The sequence below is a fragment of the Polistes dominula genome, unplaced genomic scaffold, assembly GCF_049000335.1.
Source record: "Polistes dominula isolate Pdom_NZ unplaced genomic scaffold, Pdom_raw_medaka contig_22, whole genome shotgun sequence".
Classification (NCBI taxonomy): Eukaryota; Metazoa; Arthropoda; class Insecta; order Hymenoptera; family Vespidae; genus Polistes; species Polistes dominula.
In genome coordinates, this window is record NW_028300966.1 from 3,196,502 (window position 1) to 3,216,528 (window position 20,027).

The window sequence follows — 20,027 nt, forward strand, 5'->3', positions numbered from 1 at the left end:
ATAATATTTGAGACTAATAATCATAGAAAGATTAAAATCTGCTCTGTAAACCTGTAATTTAAATTAAAATATGAAATATAACAAGATAATTTAAAGAATCAAAATAGATTTTGATAGCGAATGAAAATCAAGGACATACTCCCTGAATCAATACTAGATGAAGAAATTCGTAAAAGAAGCAAACTTACCAACTAAATATTATTGTCCAATTGAAAAGCTCACGATAATTTTCGTCGTTTTAAAATAAGATAATTTAACGAGCTCTACATATAAATAATTATATAGAATTAAATTTTAAAAATGTTTACAATAATAATATTTATTGCAAATAATATTATCTAATTATTCTATTTATACAGCATGGCAGAACTAATTTAACCAAATGTGTTAATGTTTTAAATTGTAGAATTATACTAAACATAATTCTTATTGATGTATTTAATAATAATTCGTTAGTTTAGGTTTCTTGCTAATGTCCTTATCCTTATATAAATATAAATCCTTCTCATAGTTATATTATTCTACTTATTCTACTGGTTTACACAGAAGTAAGTACGCTTGTGATAGATAGTTCTAATTTTATTATTGTAATATTCATTTTGTTTAATTTCGTAAGTTCCTTATCTATTAAAAAGTAAAAAAACAAACTTTTATTTATTATTAATATTAAATTAGTGCATAATAATAATTTAATATCAAGTAAAATAACTGAGTTAGGAGATGAAAGATAGATCATAATATAAATGAAGTAACTGAATCGTCTAATTATTACTTGCTCAACTAAAATTGTAGGTAAGTATATAAATTAATTTTCTTTTATCAGAGAATGGCTAGAAATAAATGGTTATATTATATATTAGATTTTTTGATTACAATCTATAAAATATAAGTAATCTAGGAAAGACAATACTAGAGTAAAGTTAGAAAAAAAATAAGAAACAAAATAATTTTCATAAGTGATTAACTAGAATAAAAATAAAAGAAATAATAAGTATCATATAAGACAAAGAAAAAAATAAAATAAAATTAATATAAGAAAGGATATACATACCAGTGAAAGAATCTAATATAAGCCATTTATATTAGAAGTTGTGACAAGCTTATTACATTATATTGAAGTCTCTTGTTTACTTGTTTTTATATTTCATATAATTTGTGTATACTCCCAACATTGCTTTCTTGATTTAGATCGAATCTTAATTGATAAACTATTAGAAATAAACACATTTAATTGAAATAGAATATTAACCGTCAAGTAAATTTAATTTGAATTAACAAACAAATTTAACTAAATGATTATTTGTGGTAATCGGTTAAATTTACTTTAGTTCAAATCTGTAGTATTCGATATTGCTTTTTAATTATATCTCTTTTAAGATATATGAATTTAATAATTAATTTAATTATCATTTTTTCTTTTGTTATTCTAAAAGATTTTGTTGTTGTATATCGTTCGTTATTATTCTAGTGGATAAGCAACAGAAAATGATTACCAGAATCTTAGTCATATTTTTAATTACATTCACACCAATTAAAGGTACTCCTTGCAATGAGAATCCCAATTGCGATTGTTCGTCAAAAGGTTCGAACGAAATAAATATTAATTGTACTGTTAATAATAGTACAGGATTTTTTGTCAGCATTAATTCAAGGAATAATTTAAAGGTATATAAACGGAAGTTTTTTTATTCGATACAATTTTATTCAATATCTTTATCAATTAAATTGATTAAATTTATTCTAAATGTCTTAAATCTTATATGTCTGGTTTAATCAAATAATTTCTTATAGAGTAAAGTAAAGTAATTAATTTACAGATTGTTTGTAGAAATTGGGAAGGATGGGAAAAATTTTATATTCGGAGCTATAATTCCGATAAAGTAATTGAATCTCTGAGCTTTGAAAAATGTGGATTATCAAATAAGATTAGTTTAAAACAAGTGATAAAACAATTAGGAGCAAAAGATACAAACACGCTCATCTTTCAATCATTTAAAAACCTTTTCAAGACACTAAAAAGAGAGCATCTTCAAGGATTCCAATATCTGAAAAAATTAGTTTTATCTAATAACGGTTTAACTAATATTCCTCGTGATTTGTTTTTGAATTATCCTAAATTGGATCACATTGATTTATCAAATAATAATTTGGATCTACCCGTTGAAATTTTCGATACAACTCCGAATCTAAGAGAACTTAATTTAGCTTCAAGTGGAATAGAAACAATACATGAGAGAACATTTAAAAATTTAAAAAATCTAAAGGTTCTAAATATTAGTTCAAATCGATTGTATGAAATCAAACCTGGAACGTTTGATAAATTAGTGTCTTTAACAAATTTGAATCTAACAAGAACTGGATTAGTGAGTTTACCGTTTTCCATTTTTTATATGTTAAAAAAATTAGAGATTCTTGATATTTCTCTGAATAAGTTTTCTTCTATTCCACCAAAACTATTCGATGAAAATAAAGAATTGGGAAAACTATATCTACAGAATAATATCGAAAAATTGAACATCTTGCCAGATAATCTTTTAGCGAATTTTACAAAGCTTTACCAAGTCTATTTGAACAATAATGGATTTAAATATTTACCTGAAAATCTTTTCTGGGGTTCAACATCATTAAAGTATATCTATTTAGACGATAACTCTCTTGATACTTTACCCAAGAATATCTTCCGTGGTCTAAAAAATGTTACATTACTGTCAATAAAAAACAACAAACTTGAAACACTTCCTGATAAAATTTTTAGAGATATGGAAAATTTAAAGGCACTTAATTTGTCAAACAATTTAATTGCTCGTGTATCATGGTAAATTAATTAACAATTTATAAAAAATATATTTTTATTATATTTTTTTCTTTAAAAATTAAATATTTTTTAGTTATCTTTTTTACGGCTTGATTTCTTTGAAAGAATTAAATATGGAAAGAAATCAATTAAAATCTATCGATAGAAATGCTTTTATCTCTCTTTTAAATCTAAGAATTGCTAAGTTTTCTCATAACCCGCTAAGATTGACTTATATCAATAACAAATTGTCAGTATTTAATAAAAATCGATATCTCAAAGAATTGCATTTATCGAACTGCAGTATTAATTATTTCTTTGATGATTGGTCAAATGGTAGCAGTGAATTAAAATTTTTAAATTTGAGTCACAACTTCATTAAAAACTTATCGGTAAATAGCATATTTTATTATATAATTATACTTTTAAGTAATATCTTTTTAATAAATCAAATAAAAAAATAATATAACAAAAAAGAAAGTAAATACATTCCTTAGTAGCACAAAATATTGAAAACACATATATTCAATATTTTTCAATATTTTGTGCTGTTAAAGATTTTTTACAATAATCGTTTATTATTTAGTTCTATTTATTTTTTTTTCTGTAGACATCTTTATTCTTATCACCATCAATCGATATTATAATCGATCTGAGGTATAATCAAATAAGAAACATTGATTTAGATCAAATCGAGGATATGGCAAATCAGAGTACAGATCAGCGTAACATGTTAATCTACTTTGAACATAATCCTTTAATATGTGATTGTAGTATATATAATCTTTTGCGTTATCGTGAACGAGAGATGTCCAATAAAGTTTACAAATACTTTACTATTATATTGGAAAATTTAACGTGTGTGCAACCTAATGGAACGAACGAGATAGAAATTAGTAATCTGAAATATAGAACTTATGAATGTTTCGAGAATGAATACCATAAAACTGAAGTACTATGTCAAAATGGTTGTACTTGTAGAATAAGACCGTCAGATCATACTCGTATTTTAGATTGTTCGTATAAAAACATGTCTGAATTATTAATCGATGAGAAAAAAGTAATCTTTCAGGAAGACGACAATGCTTTAATAATTAATCTGACAGGAAATGTTTTAACTGAGATACCATCAATTGGATTTTTACATTCAATTACAATAACGGATTATCTCTTATCCAATAACAAAATATCTAAAATAACAATTGATAAATTACCACATAACCTCGAGGTACTAATAATTAATATTAATTCTATAATAATAATTTTTATATACTATTAACACATTCGTAACCGCTGACGTGATTCACGTCATTTTAAATTTAAAAATTTTTATAAAAATGAATTTATATATATATATATAATTTTTATTTATATATTTATTAAATTTATATTTAATTATTTCGATATAATATAAAATAATAAATAATATATATATATATATATTATAATATTATAATATAATAATATATATAATAATTCTTATTATACTAATTTGTATATATTTCATTGGTAAGAGATATTTTACAAAATTTTCATTAATTCTTCTTTTATGTTTTCAGGTATTGGAATTACATAATAATAATATATCAAGAATTGATTCTGAAGTTTTAGATTATTTGAAATCTGCATATTTGAAAAAATTAACTTTAAGTGGGAACCCAATTATATGTGATTGCGATAATCAAAAACTAATTGCTTTCCTAAAATCAAATGAAATTTATTATAACGATCTAGAAAATATAAAATGTAAGGATACTAATATTCCTTTGAATGAGATAGAAGTAGAAAAATTGTGTTTATTTCATTCATATTATTTATCATTTTTTTTGATAGCAAGTCTTGTTTCAATCATTCTTTTAGTTATTAAATATTATAAAAGACCAACTATCCAAACATTTAGTTTACGTAGAAGATTAGGACCAAAATATTCTTCCCCTAGAAAAAACAATTAAATAAATAAAAAGAAAAATTTTCGTCCCGTTTTAGAATTTAAAAAGAAGTAATCCTTATTGTAAACACTTTGTTTCTATTATTTCAGCGCTTTTTGTTGTAACTAGTTGTGTCTTTTAGTTTTAATGTGGTATTATTTATTGTTCATGTAAAAAAACACTGTGTCTCATAGATAACTAATTAAAAATTAAAACATTAAACAAAGTTATTTTTTTTTCTATATAATATCAGAGACTAATAATTATAGAAAGATTGAAATCTGTGTTAAAAACCTGTAATTTTTATTACGGTTTATCTAACGTTTAGTTGAAATTTTTTTGTATACATTTTATTATCACTTTTACATATACATTTATAATCTCATACCTATTGTTATTTATTGTTATTTAATTGTAAAGTATTATAATTTAATATTTGAGATAACAAAATTTGCGGTATGAAATTCTAAATTATTATTTTCGTCAAGTAGTTATTGTTTTTTTTTTTTAAGTAAGAAAAACTGTATAATACTTTTCGAAAACAAATAAAATAAAATGACTCTTTCTGTATTAAGAATAAACGCAAGATAAATTATAAAGCGTTAGACAATAAATCTGAAAATGAGTATTTCAATTACAATTTTAAGTAGTAGATTTTTCAATATTAAAAGAAAATAGTACTAAATAAAATTTTAATAAGTAAAATATTTTATTTTTTTCTTAGAATATTAAATAAAATATTTTATTGTGATAATTTAAAGTACAAGTAATTAGAAAAAAAGCAAAAGTAACGTGAAAATAAAATATTTAGACTGTACATTAATTGTAATGTTATATAATAATATGTAATATATTGTGGATATTATATATATTATGTATATTATGTAATATTGTATATTTTTACTACTCCTCGGTATAGAGGTGAATAGTGAGAAATTTTAATGTAATGTAAAAGGAGATATTCACGTTAACAAATATTTTACACATATTTCGAAAAAAGTTGCATTTTTTAGGAAAAGTTGCTTACATGTATAAAATATATTTAAAAGAAGTATCATTTGTAAAGAAATAAAATATTTTATACTAGAGAATACTTGTATTAAATAAAAGTAAATATTTTTTAAAAGTTTATGCTGTATAACATTATTATAAACAGATCAAACCCTATCCTTTTATCTTGATTCTTTGAAGATATAATCTTGATTTATGATATTTCAAAAACTATATTATTAAACGTAAAAATATAGTATATAAAATAGGATAATAATCTTTTGTTTATTTATTTGCTAAAAAATTGATTTATACCAATAAAATGAGAATTATATTCAACTCGAAATATTACCAAGCATTTATACAAATCTTTATTAGTTACGATATAATTACGATATAATCATTATTCTATCTCTAAATTTTTATTAGTTATAATATATTATTTTTATATTTTTTTCTTCTTTCCAAGTTTAACTTCTTCTGCATCTGTTTTCACCTATTTGATTGTTTCAACAATGATCATGTTGGAGAAGATCTGACAAAGATTGTCACCCTGACTGATTCAACTGGTCATTCGGATCTTTCCCATGTTTTAGTAAATGTTATATTTTGAGTATTAAATTCTTTTATTGTCTTTATTATTTTGCAGTTTACTCCTATGGCTCTCAGGAACTGTACATTTCCAAGGTTTAATATGTTAAAAGCTTGTTGGAGGTTAACGAAAATCATGAATATTGGTTTATTGTTTATCAATATATCTAATTATAATTAATTAGATTCGTTTTTCGCGAATGTTCTTATATTTACATAAATATAAATTATTTTCGGTGTAATATTATTATTTGGGCTTACATAGAAGTAAGTACACTTTTGCCAGATAGTTATTTTGATGTAACAGTTTGAATTAAAAAGAACAATAATACGTTATTTTTACTAAATTTACATACAGATAAAGGAACTGAATCGTTGAATTAATAATTGGTCAACTATTTCTTAAATTGTAGGTAAGTATGTAAATCAATTTTCTTTTATCAGACAATGGTTAGGAAAAAATTGGTATATTCAAAAATCCGTTTTTCCATTATAATTTATAAAATATAAGTAATCAAGAAAAGAAAATGATACAATAAAGAAAAGAATAAGAAAAAACATGAAAGATAATAATTTTTATTAGTAATTAATAAAAATAAGAATAAGAGAAATAATAAGAATAATATAAGACAAAGAAAAATAAAGTAAGAATCATATAAAAAAAAAAAAACATAAAAGAGATAAATTCTAATAGAATCTATTTACAGTAAAAGTGCGCGAATATTTAACATTATATGAAAGTTCTTTGTTTACTTATTTTTTCATCTTTCATATATTTCGTTATTGTTTCCTCAAATTAGGTCAAATTTAAATACAATAAAGTATTTGAAATAAATATGTTTAATTTAAATAAAATTATAACCGCCAGGTAAATTTGATTTGAAATAACAAGCTTGTTTAACGAAATAATTATTTATGTCTATTTGAGTGATTTACTTTAATTAAAATCTGTGGTCATTGATATTGCTTGTAAATTAAAGCTATTTTATGTTACATAAGTTAAATAAGAAAAGTAATTATTTGATTTCTCCTGTTTTTCTTAAAAATTATTCTGGTATTTTACCGATTATAATAGTTTTCTTAGAAATTTCATAAGGTTTATTCTACTCGATTTTTCTAAGAATGTTTAGATATTACTACATACGATTTGAATAATAAAGCTTTGTTGTAGTTTCTCTGTTTATTAAAGTAATGATACATATCAGCAAGGAAAAATCATATTATAAATTTATTTAATCTAAACATAAACTGATATTGTATCAAGTATCAATATAAAGCAATAATTTTTATACTTCTTTGGTACTTGAAACCCTTACGATATCAAAAATATATATGAAAATCAGTCTTCTTAGAAACTTAGCTCCAAGTATGTTCATATTTAAATGAGTTTCTTTGTGCTATTTAGAAGCAATTTAAAAACTTGTTGAATTAAATAAAAACTCGCTAAATTTTTGGAATGATAACGTAAAATATCAGAAACCAATAGAAATCAATTTGAACACCTATAAGAAAAGATAGTTAGAGCAATAAATCGTAGCTTTGTCAAACGTAGTTCTTTAATGCAAATTTAAATTACAATTTTTTTCAATTTAAATTGTATTTTAAAACTGAATTATTACGAGCAACATTAAATTTGTTTCTTCAATTTTTTTTTCTTCTAGCGAATAATTAACAAAAATGATTATCAGAATCTTAGTCATATTTTTAATTACGTTCACACCAATCAAATGTATTCCTTGCAATGAGAACGCAATTTGCGATTGCTCGTTAAAGGATCCGTTGGAAAGAAATGCTATTTGTGATGTTAAAGATAGTACAGGATTTAACATCACCATAAAATCAAGGAATGAAGTGAAGGTATATACGCAGAAGTTTTTTAATTCAAAGTAATTCTATATTAAAGAGATTTATTCAGATAATCTTAAGTCTTATATTTGTTTTAATCAATTAATTTCTTAGTTTCTTTGAGTAAAATAAAATGATATATTTACAGATCGTTTGTAAAGATTGGAGCAAATGGCAAAGTGGATGGCAACATTTTTATTTTATGAGCCGTCGAATCAAATCAATCCTTAAAAATGTTACTATCCAATACTGTGGATTAACGGATTCACCTACTTTAAAAGAGGTGGTGGAAAGATTAGGTGCAAGTGACACACAAATCCTAATATTTCAAGCTTTTAGAGCTGTTAACGAACCAATAGAAAGAAAGCAATTACATGGATTTACATATTTGAAAAAATTAATTTTATCTCATAATGGTTTAACTGAGATTCCTAGTGATTTGTTTTGGGATATTCCTTCATTAGAGCATATTGACTTATCAAATAATTCTCTTTCTTTATCCGGTGATATTTTTCATAAGAATCTGAAGCTAAAAAGAATTAATTTATTTTGTAGTGGATTAGAAGAAATACATAACGGAACATTTAATAATTTAATAAATCTGGAATATTTAAATATCAGTTTAAATCATTTGCATGAAATCAAAGCTGGAATATTTAAAGAATTAGTATCTTTAAGATATTTGGATCTATCTCGTAATAACTTGGTAGATCTTCCGTTAACTTTGTTTGATGATTTAAAGAATTTGGAAGAGCTTGACATCTCTAGTAATCAATTCTCTTCTATCCCACAAAATTTGTTCGAGAAAAATAAAAAATTGAGAAAGCTATATCTACATAATAATAAAATGGACACCGTGCCAGATTATTTTTTATCGTATTTAGAAGAACTTCAAAATATTTATTTGAACAATAACAGATTTACATTTTTACCAGAAAATCTTTTCTGGGAGTTAATTTCGTTAGAGCGTATATACTTAGACGATAATTCTCTCATTACTTTATTCGTGAAGATTTTCCATGGTCTGAAAAATGTTAAATATCTGTCATTAAAAAACAACAAGCTTGAAACTCTTCCTGATAATATTTTTGAAGATATGGAAAACTTAGAAGTTCTTGATTTTTCAAACAACTTAATTTCTCGTGTATCAAAGTAAGTTATCAAAAAATTTTTTTGAATATAACTTGTGTAGTATAATTTCATAAACACCAGCAACATTTTATTTTAATCATGCATTTATTTAAAAAACTGTTTATTTTTTAGTGATCTATTTAACGGCTTGGGTTCTTTATATGAAATAAATATGGAAAGAAATCGAATAAATTATGTAAGCAGAGAGGGATTTCTCTCACTTAAAAATCTAAACATTGCAAGGTTATCTCATAATCCGTTAAAATTGAATCAGATAGATCACCAATTGCCATTATTTGATGCAAATCAACTTCTAAAAGAATTGTATTTATCGAATTGTAGCAATAAACAGTTTTTTGATGATTGGTCAACTGGTAATAATGACTTAATGATTTTAGATTTGAGTCACAACATGATTAGTAACGTATCGGTAAGATAATGAAATAGAGTATAAATACATAAGCTTAAATAATCGTCTAAATGTAGCTTTATTTATTTATTTTTTTTATCCCGTAGACATCTTTATTCACTTTACCGTCACTCGAAATTATAGTCGATCTGAGTTATAATAATATAACATATTTAAATTTAGATCAGATCGAGGAAATTGTATCTAAGTCTAAAGAGGACCGTAATACTGTTATTTACATGCAACACAATCCTTTATTATGTGGTTGTTCTTTTTATAATATTTTACGTTATTTTAGAAAAAACATGTCCAAAGAAGTTTATGATAGTTATTCTATTACATTCGGAAATTTAACGTGTCTAAGCACTGATGGAGTGATTGATAAAGAAATTATTAATCTGAATTTCGAAAATTATATATGTAGTGAGAACGAATACTTTAAAACTACAGAACGGTGTCAAGATGGTTGTACTTGTAGTGTTAGACTGTTAGACAAGACTCGTATTTTAGATTGCTCGTATAGAAAAAAGACTAAATTTGTAATCGATAAGACAAGGATTATCTTTCAAAAAGACAATCCTTTAATTATAAATTTGACAGGAAATTATTTAAAGGAGATACCGTCACTTAAACCCTTATATCCAATAAACGTTACGAGTTTACTCTTATCTAATAATAAGATATCTAACGTAACGCTTGATGGATTACCAAGTAGTCTTCAAGTAAGAAATTTTTTATTTTATTCATTAAAATTAGTCTGGAAATTTGTATACATTTTTCTTATTTTTTTTTGTTTAGGTATTAGAATTACATAATAACAATATATCAATAATTGATTCTGTAGTTGCATATCACTTGGAATCAATATCTTGGAAAAAATTTACTTTTAGTGGAAACCCAATTTTATGTACTTGCAAAAATTATGATCTAATGAAATTCCTCATATCAAGTCGATTTTTTTATAAAGATCTAAAAAATTTTAAATGTCCAAATAACAATATTCCATTGCATAAGATAAATATAGACCATATGTGCCAAACTGTTTCAAAATTAACGCCAGTTATTGTAATATTTATAGTATTATTAGCAGCGGCTGGAACAATTTATACTCTGGTTATCGTATTTAATAGAGGAATATATATAAGACCTGAAAGAGAAGAATATGCAGTTTCTTATACTAATAGAAGTAGACAGGATAGTTAAGTATTTTCAATTTCTTAAAGTGGCAGAAGAAGAAGTATATAACTGAAAAGGAAAACCTTTGTCATGTGTTGAACTTTAAAAAAAAGTAATTCTTATTGTAAAATTTTTTGGTTTCCTTACTTGAGAGCCTTTTGTTGTAAGCTGCCGTGTGTTTTTGTGTTTTGATGGTATTATTTATTGTTCTTTAAAAAAATACTGTGTCTTATACATGATTAATTAAAAACAAAACAACTAACTGAGTCTTAACGGTTTCTAAATATCGTCTTTGCGATACTTTCAACATATTCTTGTATTCATCTGAGATCACCTAAGATCTTAAAAAAAAATTAAAATTGGAAACTTGTTAGTTCATTTGTTTTTCTTTTAATTGATCAATCTTATATAATTTAAATTGCATGTATAGTAAATTTAATCAGAAAAGTAATTTTTGTGTTCGTTTTAATGATGAATGTATAGTACTAAAAATTTTATCATACTAATATTAAATAATGACTGTTGAATATTGTCATTTTTTCGTGTATAATATTCGAGACTAATAATTATAGAAAGATTGAAATCTGTGTCGAAATCTCATTATTTCTATTGCAGTTTATTTAACGTTCTGTGAAAATTTGTTTTATATATTTTATTATCACATTTACATATACATTTATAATCTCTTACTTATTGTAATTTTTTGTTAATAAATCGTAATTTGTTATAGATTAATACTTGAATCGACAATTGTCGGTTTTAAATTCTAAGTTATTATTTTCGTTAAGTAGTCATTTTTCTTAATTAAGGAAAACTATAATACTTTTCGAAAACAAATAAACTAAAAAATGACTTTTTCTGCAGAAAAAATAAATGCAAGAAAAATACGCCATGGTATATATTTGAAAATAATATTTGAAATATATTATTTTAGGTAGTTGATTATTCAAAATTGAAATAGAATACTACTAAAATAACGAATCAAAGTTAGATAAATAAAATATTTTATTTTATTCTATAAAATTAAAATAGAATATTAATAGTAACATATAATATATATATTTTATTTTATCATATAAAATTAAAATAAAATATTTATTGTTGATAATTTGTTTTTTTTTAATCCATGGTATGATGGAAAATAGAGAGAAATTTTAATGTATTGTAAAACGTGGTATCATTCAAATTTACAATAACATAAATCTTGTATGTAACGTAAATCCTTATCAAATATTGTAAAATGTAAAATTTATTAATTACAAATGAAATATAATAATTAAAATAAAACAATATCGTCAGCAAATGTGAACAGTTGCGTTATCCTGCTAAACTTTACGTCATTTTGACTTTCATCTTTACTTTTTTGCAAATAAAATATTTTAGACTAATGAATACTTGTATTAAAAAAAGATAATATGTTTTAATCTTTTATACTGTATAACAGTATCATAAACAGATCAAACCTTTGCCTTTTTCCTTGCTTCTTTGAAGATATAATATTGATTTTTTATTATAGTAATTTATTTTCTGGAGTCACTTATACAGCAGCTAATCAAGAAGACTAATGATAGTTCTCCTCGTTAAATTTTTTTTCTACCTATACGCGTATTTGCGTAAATGAATGTCCTCAAGTATTTTACGAATTATTGTGAAAAATCATCTAAATCAAACACGAAGGAATAGGACCGGTCTCAGATTGTCACCCAGTCTGATTTCACTTGTTTGCTCTACTCTCTGTTAGTCATTTTCTTTTAGATTTAAATATTTTGTTTATAATCACGTTTGTTTCTGAGGGTTATACGGTATAATTATAATAAACATAATTGTTATTGAACCATCTAATAATAATTTGTTTATTTCGATTTTTTGCGAATGTACTTAGATTTATATAAATATCAATTCTTTTCCGGGTAATATTGTTCTTTGAGTTTACATACAAGTAAACATATTTTTGCTACATAGTTATTTTAATCTAACAATTTGAATTGATACGGACAATAATACGTTATATTTACTACATTAAAATATAGATAAAGAAACTAAATCGTTTAAATATTAATTGGTCAACTATTTTTTAAATTGTTGGTAAGTATTTAAATCAATTTTTTTTATCAGACAATGGTTAGTGAAAAATAGTTATATCATTTTTCACTTTTTTTTGTTTTTCCATTACAATTTATAAAATATAAGTAGCCAAAAAAAGACGATTATAGAATAAAGAAAGGAAGAAGACAAAATGTGAAAGAGAATAATTTTTATTAATGAATTATTAAAATAATATAAAAAGAGAAATAAAAAATATCACTTAAGACAAAAAAAAATAAAATAGGGATAATATAAGAATAACCACATAAAAGAGATAATATCAAATGTAATCTATTTACATTAAAAGTGCGCGAATATATAACATCATATTGTAGTTCCTTGTTTACTTATTTTTTCTTCTTTCATGAAATTTAAATAAAATTACAACCGTTGAGACTAAATATAATTCGAAAGAACAAGCTATATTAACGAAATGATTATTTGTGTCTATGTGAAATATACTTTAGTTAAAATCTGTGGTCATTGATATTGCTTGTAAGTTATAGCTATTTTATGTTACATAAATTAAATAAAAAAGGTAATTATTTATTTTCTTCTGCTTTTCTAAAAAATTATTCTGGTATTTCACTCATTATATAGCTTTCTTAGAAATTTCATAAGGTTTATTCTCCTCGATTTTTCTAAGAATGTTTAGATATTACTACATACGATTTGGATAATAAAGTTTTGTTGTAGTTTTCCTTGTTTATCAAATAAATGATACATATCAGCAAGAAAAAATCATAATAAAGATTTGTTTTGTCTAAACATATACTGAAATTATACAAAGTATCAATATAAAGCAATAATTTTTATACTTCTTTGGTACTTGAAACCCTTACGAAATCAAAGATATATATGAAAATCAATCTTTTTAGAAACTTAGCTCCCAGTGTGTTCATATTTCAATGAGTTTCTTTGTACTATTTAGAAGCAATTTAAAAACTTGTTGAATTAAATAAAAACTCGCTAAATTTTTGGAATGACAACGTAAAATTTAAGGAAGCAATAGAAATCAATTTGAACAACTGTAAAAAGAGATAGTTAGGGCAATAGATCGTAGTTTTGTCAAACGTAGTTCTTTAATACAAATTTAAATTACAATTTTTAGAAGTAAAAACTTCTTGAGAATGGGAGTGATCTGAAAATTAAATAAACGGAAACGGAGCTATGTAACGAAGCTATTTAACGAAGCTATGAAACGGCTGCTATACTAACTCATGAGAGAAAAAGAGACGAACATATAGGATTTAGCCTGCGAGAGAATGAGAAGGAATATAGCTATACAGTTTTTCCTATTCTCGGTCTCCTCTTTATGCTATGCTTCGTAGTTATCGCTCCTGGTTGTATATGTGTGTGTTTGTGTGCGACTGCATACTACAAAGCGTGGACACGTATTCTTTCGATACTCAAAATGTTTGTAGGTAGGAGCGATAGAAGGGTAGAAGAATAAACAAAGATAAGCACGTAGACAAAAGTATAAGGTTCAAACCAACCGACGGTCGAAATAAAGAAAGAAGGTGCGTGGTCTGTTTTTATTTTACCCAACGTGGTATTTCTTTTCTATTTAAAAATGTTTCTATTTTATTGAAAAGTTAATATTAAATTATTTATTTTGCAAATATTGTAATTAATAATTACGAAATAAATAGAATATAATAATTGTATTGTCTACAATATTTTACAAAAAAATGAAATGATTATCAGATACACCAGAGAAAAAGAATTAGAGAATACTGTGGAATAAATGAGGAGCAGCTGACAAATTCCATTCAAAAGCAAGTAAATTACTGTCACATTTTTATATTTTGCTTCTTTATAAAATATATTTGATACCTAAAGATAAAATATGTCTATTAAATTTTATTTTTTATATGAAAAATATCCAAAGAGATGTACTGACCCGTGCATATATGAAAATTATATTACAAATTGTGATATTTGCGTAATTAAGAAACTTATACTAATTTTTCAATAAAATAAAAAAATTTTTAAGATGTTGAACGCTCAGCGTGAATCGGTGGAGCTTACCACGGAGCTGAAATTTGAGACTCGTAGTGTACACAGTTCGATAAGCTGAGAGAGCGATACGATTCAATGCATTTTTTAGATTTTTCGTTGTTCAGATCTTTATTTAGACGAGAGTATTTAGAAAGATAAGTTTGTGGTCCAAAGAATAAGGAAGAGATATATTATAAATAATAAGGATCTCGAAGTGTGGTAGGCTACAGAGTTGAAAAAACATTTCTAGAGAATATCTTTATTAGATCTTTCATTGCATTTTACCAGAACCTTCGTTCAGTCCAGCAGTATTTTCCATATGTTTTTCGTAACATCTTTATTTTTTTTTTTAATTTTACACCTGAGTTTTAAAAAAAGGATTATTTATTTTTACCTAATTTCTGACGAATTATATTTCCTTTGATAAACATCCTACCATTTTAGTGATTATTTATAACTATCGCATTCAGCATTCCGTTTTTATTGCTTGAATTGGGAAAAGTGTACTTTTATCAGCTATTCCTGCCAGAGACCATACTGGTGATCATTATTCTGTATGGTAATAATATTATAATAAATAAATCCTGCAATTATCTTACTCTTAAAACTGTGCATTCGTCTCATTCTCTCGAAATTTAGATTTTTGAAGGTTTCTCTTCTAACACGTGCGATCTGCACACATGATTTTTTTTCAATTTAAATTCTATTTTAAAACTGAATTATTACGAGCAACATTAAATTTGTTTCTTCAATTTTTTTTTCTTCTAGCGAATAACTAACAAAAATGATTATCAGAATCTTAGTCATATTTTTAATTACGTTCACACCAATCAAATGTATTCCTTGCATAGAGAACCCAATTTGCGATTGCTCGTTAAAGGATCCGTTGGAAACAATTGCTGTTTGTGATGTTGAAGATAGTACAGAATTTAACATCACCATAAAATCAAGGAATGAAGTGAAGGTATATACGCAGAAGTTTTTTAATTCAAAGTAATTCTATATTAAAGAGATTTATTCAGATAATCTTAAGTCTTATATTTGTTTTAATCAATTAATTTCTTAGTTTCTTTGAGTAAAATAAAAAGATATATTTACAGATCGTTTGTAAAGATTGGAGCAAATGGCAAAGCGGATGGCAACATTTTTATTTTATGAGCCGTCGAATCAAATCGATCCTTAAAAATGTTACCATCGAATACTGTGGATTAACGGATTCACCTACTTTAAAAGAGGTGGTGGAAAGATTAGGTGCAAGTGACACACAAATCCTAATATTTCAAGCTTTTAGAGCTATTAACAAACCAATAGAAAGAAAGCAATTACATGGATTTAGATATTTGAAAAAATTAATTTTATCTCATAATGGTTTAACTAAGATTCCTAGTGATTTGTTTTCGGATATTCCTTCATTGGAGCATATTGACTTATCAAATAATTATCTTTCTTTACCCGGTGATATTTTTCATAAGAATCTGAAGCTAAAACAAATTAATTTATTTTATAGTGGATTAGAAAAGATACATAACGGAACATTTAATAATTTATCAAATCTGGAATATTTAAATATCAGTTCAAATCATTTGCATAAAATCAAAGCTGGATCATTTAATGAATTAGTATCTTTAAAATATTTGGATCTATCTCGTAATTACTTAGTGGATCTTCCGTACTCTTTGTTTCATGATTTAAAGAATTTGGAAGAGCTTGACATCTCTAGTAATCTATTCTCTTTTATCTCACCAAATTTGTTCGAGAATAATAAAAAATTGAGAAAGCTATATCTACATAATAATAAAATGAACACCTTGCCAGATTATTTTTTATCGTATTTAGAAGAACTTCAACATGTCTATTTGAACAATAACAGATTTACATTTTTACCAGAAAATCTCTTCTGGGAGTTAATTTCGTTAGAGCGTATATACTTAGACGATAATTCTCTCATTACTTTATTCGAAAAGATTTTCCATGGTCTGAAAAATGTTAAATATCTGTCATTAAAAAACAACAAGCTTGAAATTCTTCCGGATAATATTTTTAAAGATATGGTAAATTTATTAGAACTCGATTTATCAAGCAATGGAATTTCTCGTTTATCAAGGTGATTTAATTAACAATTTATCCAAAATATATTTTTGAGTTAATTTTAAGTCATTCAAGTTGTATACTTGTTCTGTTTTTTTACGCCAAAGAAGTATAACTTCATACATGAGTACATAAGTATCAAAACCATTTTTTTTAATTATATATTTATCTTAAAAACTGTTTATTTTTTAGTGATCTATTTAACGGATTGGGTTCTTTATATAAATTAAATATAGAAAGAAATCGAATAAATTATATTAGCAGAGAGGTATTTCGCTCACTTAAAAATCTAAACATTGCAAGGTTATCTCATAATCCACTAAAACTTAATCATACAAATCACCAATTGCCAATATTTGATACCAATCAACATCTCAAAGAATTGTATTTATCGAATTGTAGCACTAAAAAGTTCTTTGATGATTGGTCAACTGGTAATAATGACTTAATGATTTTAGATTTGAGTCACAATATGATTAGAAACGTATCGGTAAGATAACGAAATATAATACAAATACATAGGCTTAAATAATCGTCTAAATGCAGCCTCATTTATTTATTTTTTTATCCCGTAGACATCTTTATTCACTTTACCGTCACTCGAAATTATAGTCGATCTGAGTTATAATAATATAACAAACTTTAATTTAGATCGGATCGAGGAAATTGTATCTAAGTCTAAAGAGGAACGTAATACTGTTATTTACATGCAACACAATCCTTTATTATGTGATTGTTCTTTTTATAATATTCTACGTTATCTTGGAGAAAACATGACCAAAGATGTTTATGATAACTATAATATTACATTCGGAAATTTAACGTGTCCAAACACTGATGGAATTATTAATAAAGACATTAGTAATCTGAATTTCATAAATTATATATGTAGTGAGAACGAATACTTTAAAACTATAGAACGGTGTCAAGATGGTTGTACTTGTAGTTTTAGACCGTTAGACAGGACTCGTATTTTAGATTGCTCGTATAGAAAAAAGACTAAATTTGTAATCGATAAGACAAGGATTATCTTTCAAAAAGACAATCCCTTAATTATAAATTTGACAGGAAATTATTTAAAGGAGATACCGTCACTTAAAACCTTATATCCAATAAACGTTACGAGTCTACTCTTATCCAATAATAAAATATCTAACATAACGCTTGATGGATTACCAAGTAGCCTTCAAGTACGAAATTTTTTATTTTACTATTGTTTATTTTATTCGTTAGATTTAATCTTTAAATTTGAATAAATTTTTCTTATACTTTTTTCTTTAGGTATTGGAATTACATAATAACGATATATCAACAATTAAGTATAAAGTTGTAGATTACTTGAAATCATTACATTGGAAAAAATTCACATTTAGTGGAAACCCAATTTTATGTACTTGCAAAAATTATGATCTAATGAAATTTCTCATATCAATTCGAGATCATCTTAAAGATCTAAAAAATGTAAAATGTCCAAATAACAATATTCCATTGCATCAGATAAATATAGACCAAACGTGTCGAAATTCTTCAAAATTAAAGTCAATTATAATATTGTTTGTAGTTGTGGCAATAGTGATTGGAATGATTTATGTTATTGTCATGCGCAATGTGAGAAAAATACGTCCAGTAAGAGAAGAATATGAAGTTGCTTATTCTGATAGAAGAATAAGTCTATAAATGAAGAGGAAAACTTTTGTCACGTGTTGAACTTTAAAAAAAAACGTAATCCTTATTGTATATATTTTGATTTTATTACTTGAGACCTTTTTGTTGTAAGTTGTCGTGTTTTTTAGCTTCAATGGTATTATTTATTGTTCTTTGAAAAAGTACTGTAATTCATAATTAATTAATTAAAAAACAAAAGAATCAACTAATTCTTCATGGTTTGTAAGTTTCGTCTTTGTGATCCTTTCAACTTTTTCTTATATCTATCTGAGAACACATAGGATCTAAAGTAGAAGCTAAAATACAAAACTTGTTGATTTATTTGTTTTTCTTTTAATAGATGAATCTTATATAATATAAATTGCATATATAGTATATTCAATCAGAAAAGTAATTTTTGTGTGCGTTTGAATGATGAATGTATAGTACTAAAAATTTTATCATACTAATATTAAATAATGACTGTTGAATATTGTCCTTTTTTCGTGTATAATATTCGAAACTAATAAATATAGAAAGATTGTAATCTGTGTTGTAATTTCTACTGCAGTTTATCTAACGTTCAGTAAAAATTTGTTTTATATATTTTATTATCACATTTACAAATACATTTATAATCTCTTACCTATTGTTATTTTTTGTTAATATATGGTAATTTGTTATATATTAATACTTGAATCGACAATTGTCGGGTTAAAATTCTAAGTTATTATTTTCGTTAAGTAGTCATTTTTCTTAAATAAGGAAAACTTTAATACTTTTCGAAAACAAGCAAAAGAAACGATTCTTTCTATGTAAAAAGTAAGCGCAGAATAAATCTGAATGCGCCATGCAATATATCTGAAATGATATTTCAAATATTATTTTAGGTAGTTGATTATTCAAAATTGAAATAAAATACTACTAAAATAACAAATAAAATTAAGATTATTAAAATATTTTATTTTATCCTATAAAACTAAAATAAAATATTTAGAATAATATATACAATATTTTATTTTGTTTTATAAATTTAAATAAAATATTTTATCTTGATTTTTTTATTATTTGATATATATATATAATACATAATATTTACTAATATTATGTAATTTATACAACATATATTGTATATTTTTACAAATTCATCGTATGATGATGAATAGTGAGAAATTATAATGTTATGTAAAAGGAGATATTAAAAATCATAATGAATGTAAATATATTTTTAAAAGTTTTCGAAATTTTATAATAAGTATTTTATAATTGAAATATATTTATCAGAAGTATCATTTGTAAAACAAATAAAACTTTTTATATTTACGAATATTTGTATGAAATAAAT

At 24.3% G+C, this 20,027-nt stretch overlaps 1 protein-coding gene across 1 annotated transcript; it reads left to right on the top strand.

Annotated features, from left to right (window-relative positions):
* Positions 1-1,485: 1,485 nt before the first annotated feature.
* On the top strand, positions 1,486-10,619 carry LOC149032453 (uncharacterized). The gene is made up of 10 exons (XM_089173114.1): positions 1,486-1,665; positions 1,818-2,815; positions 2,889-3,048; positions 3,405-4,022; positions 4,354-4,626; positions 8,077-8,160; positions 8,297-9,300; positions 9,412-9,709; positions 9,796-10,410; positions 10,533-10,619. The coding sequence occupies exons 1-10, from the start codon at positions 1,486-1,488 to the stop codon at positions 10,617-10,619; spliced, it is 4,317 nt and encodes a 1,438-aa protein (XP_089029240.1).
* The last annotated feature ends 9,408 nt before the right edge of the window (positions 10,620-20,027 follow it).

Bases quoted from the DNA above. Each gene is read 5' to 3' on its own strand.
- LOC149032453 (XM_089173114.1), top strand. From the start codon at position 1,486: ATGATTACCAGAATCTTAGTCATATTTTTAATTACATTCACACCAATT. The intron at 3,049-3,404 runs GTATTTAATAAA...TTTTTTCTGTAG, and splicing joins ATATCAATAACAAATTGTCA to ACATCTTTATTCTTATCACC. The intron at 8,161-8,296 runs GTATATACGCAG...ATATATTTACAG, and splicing joins AATCAAGGAATGAAGTGAAG to ATCGTTTGTAAAGATTGGAG.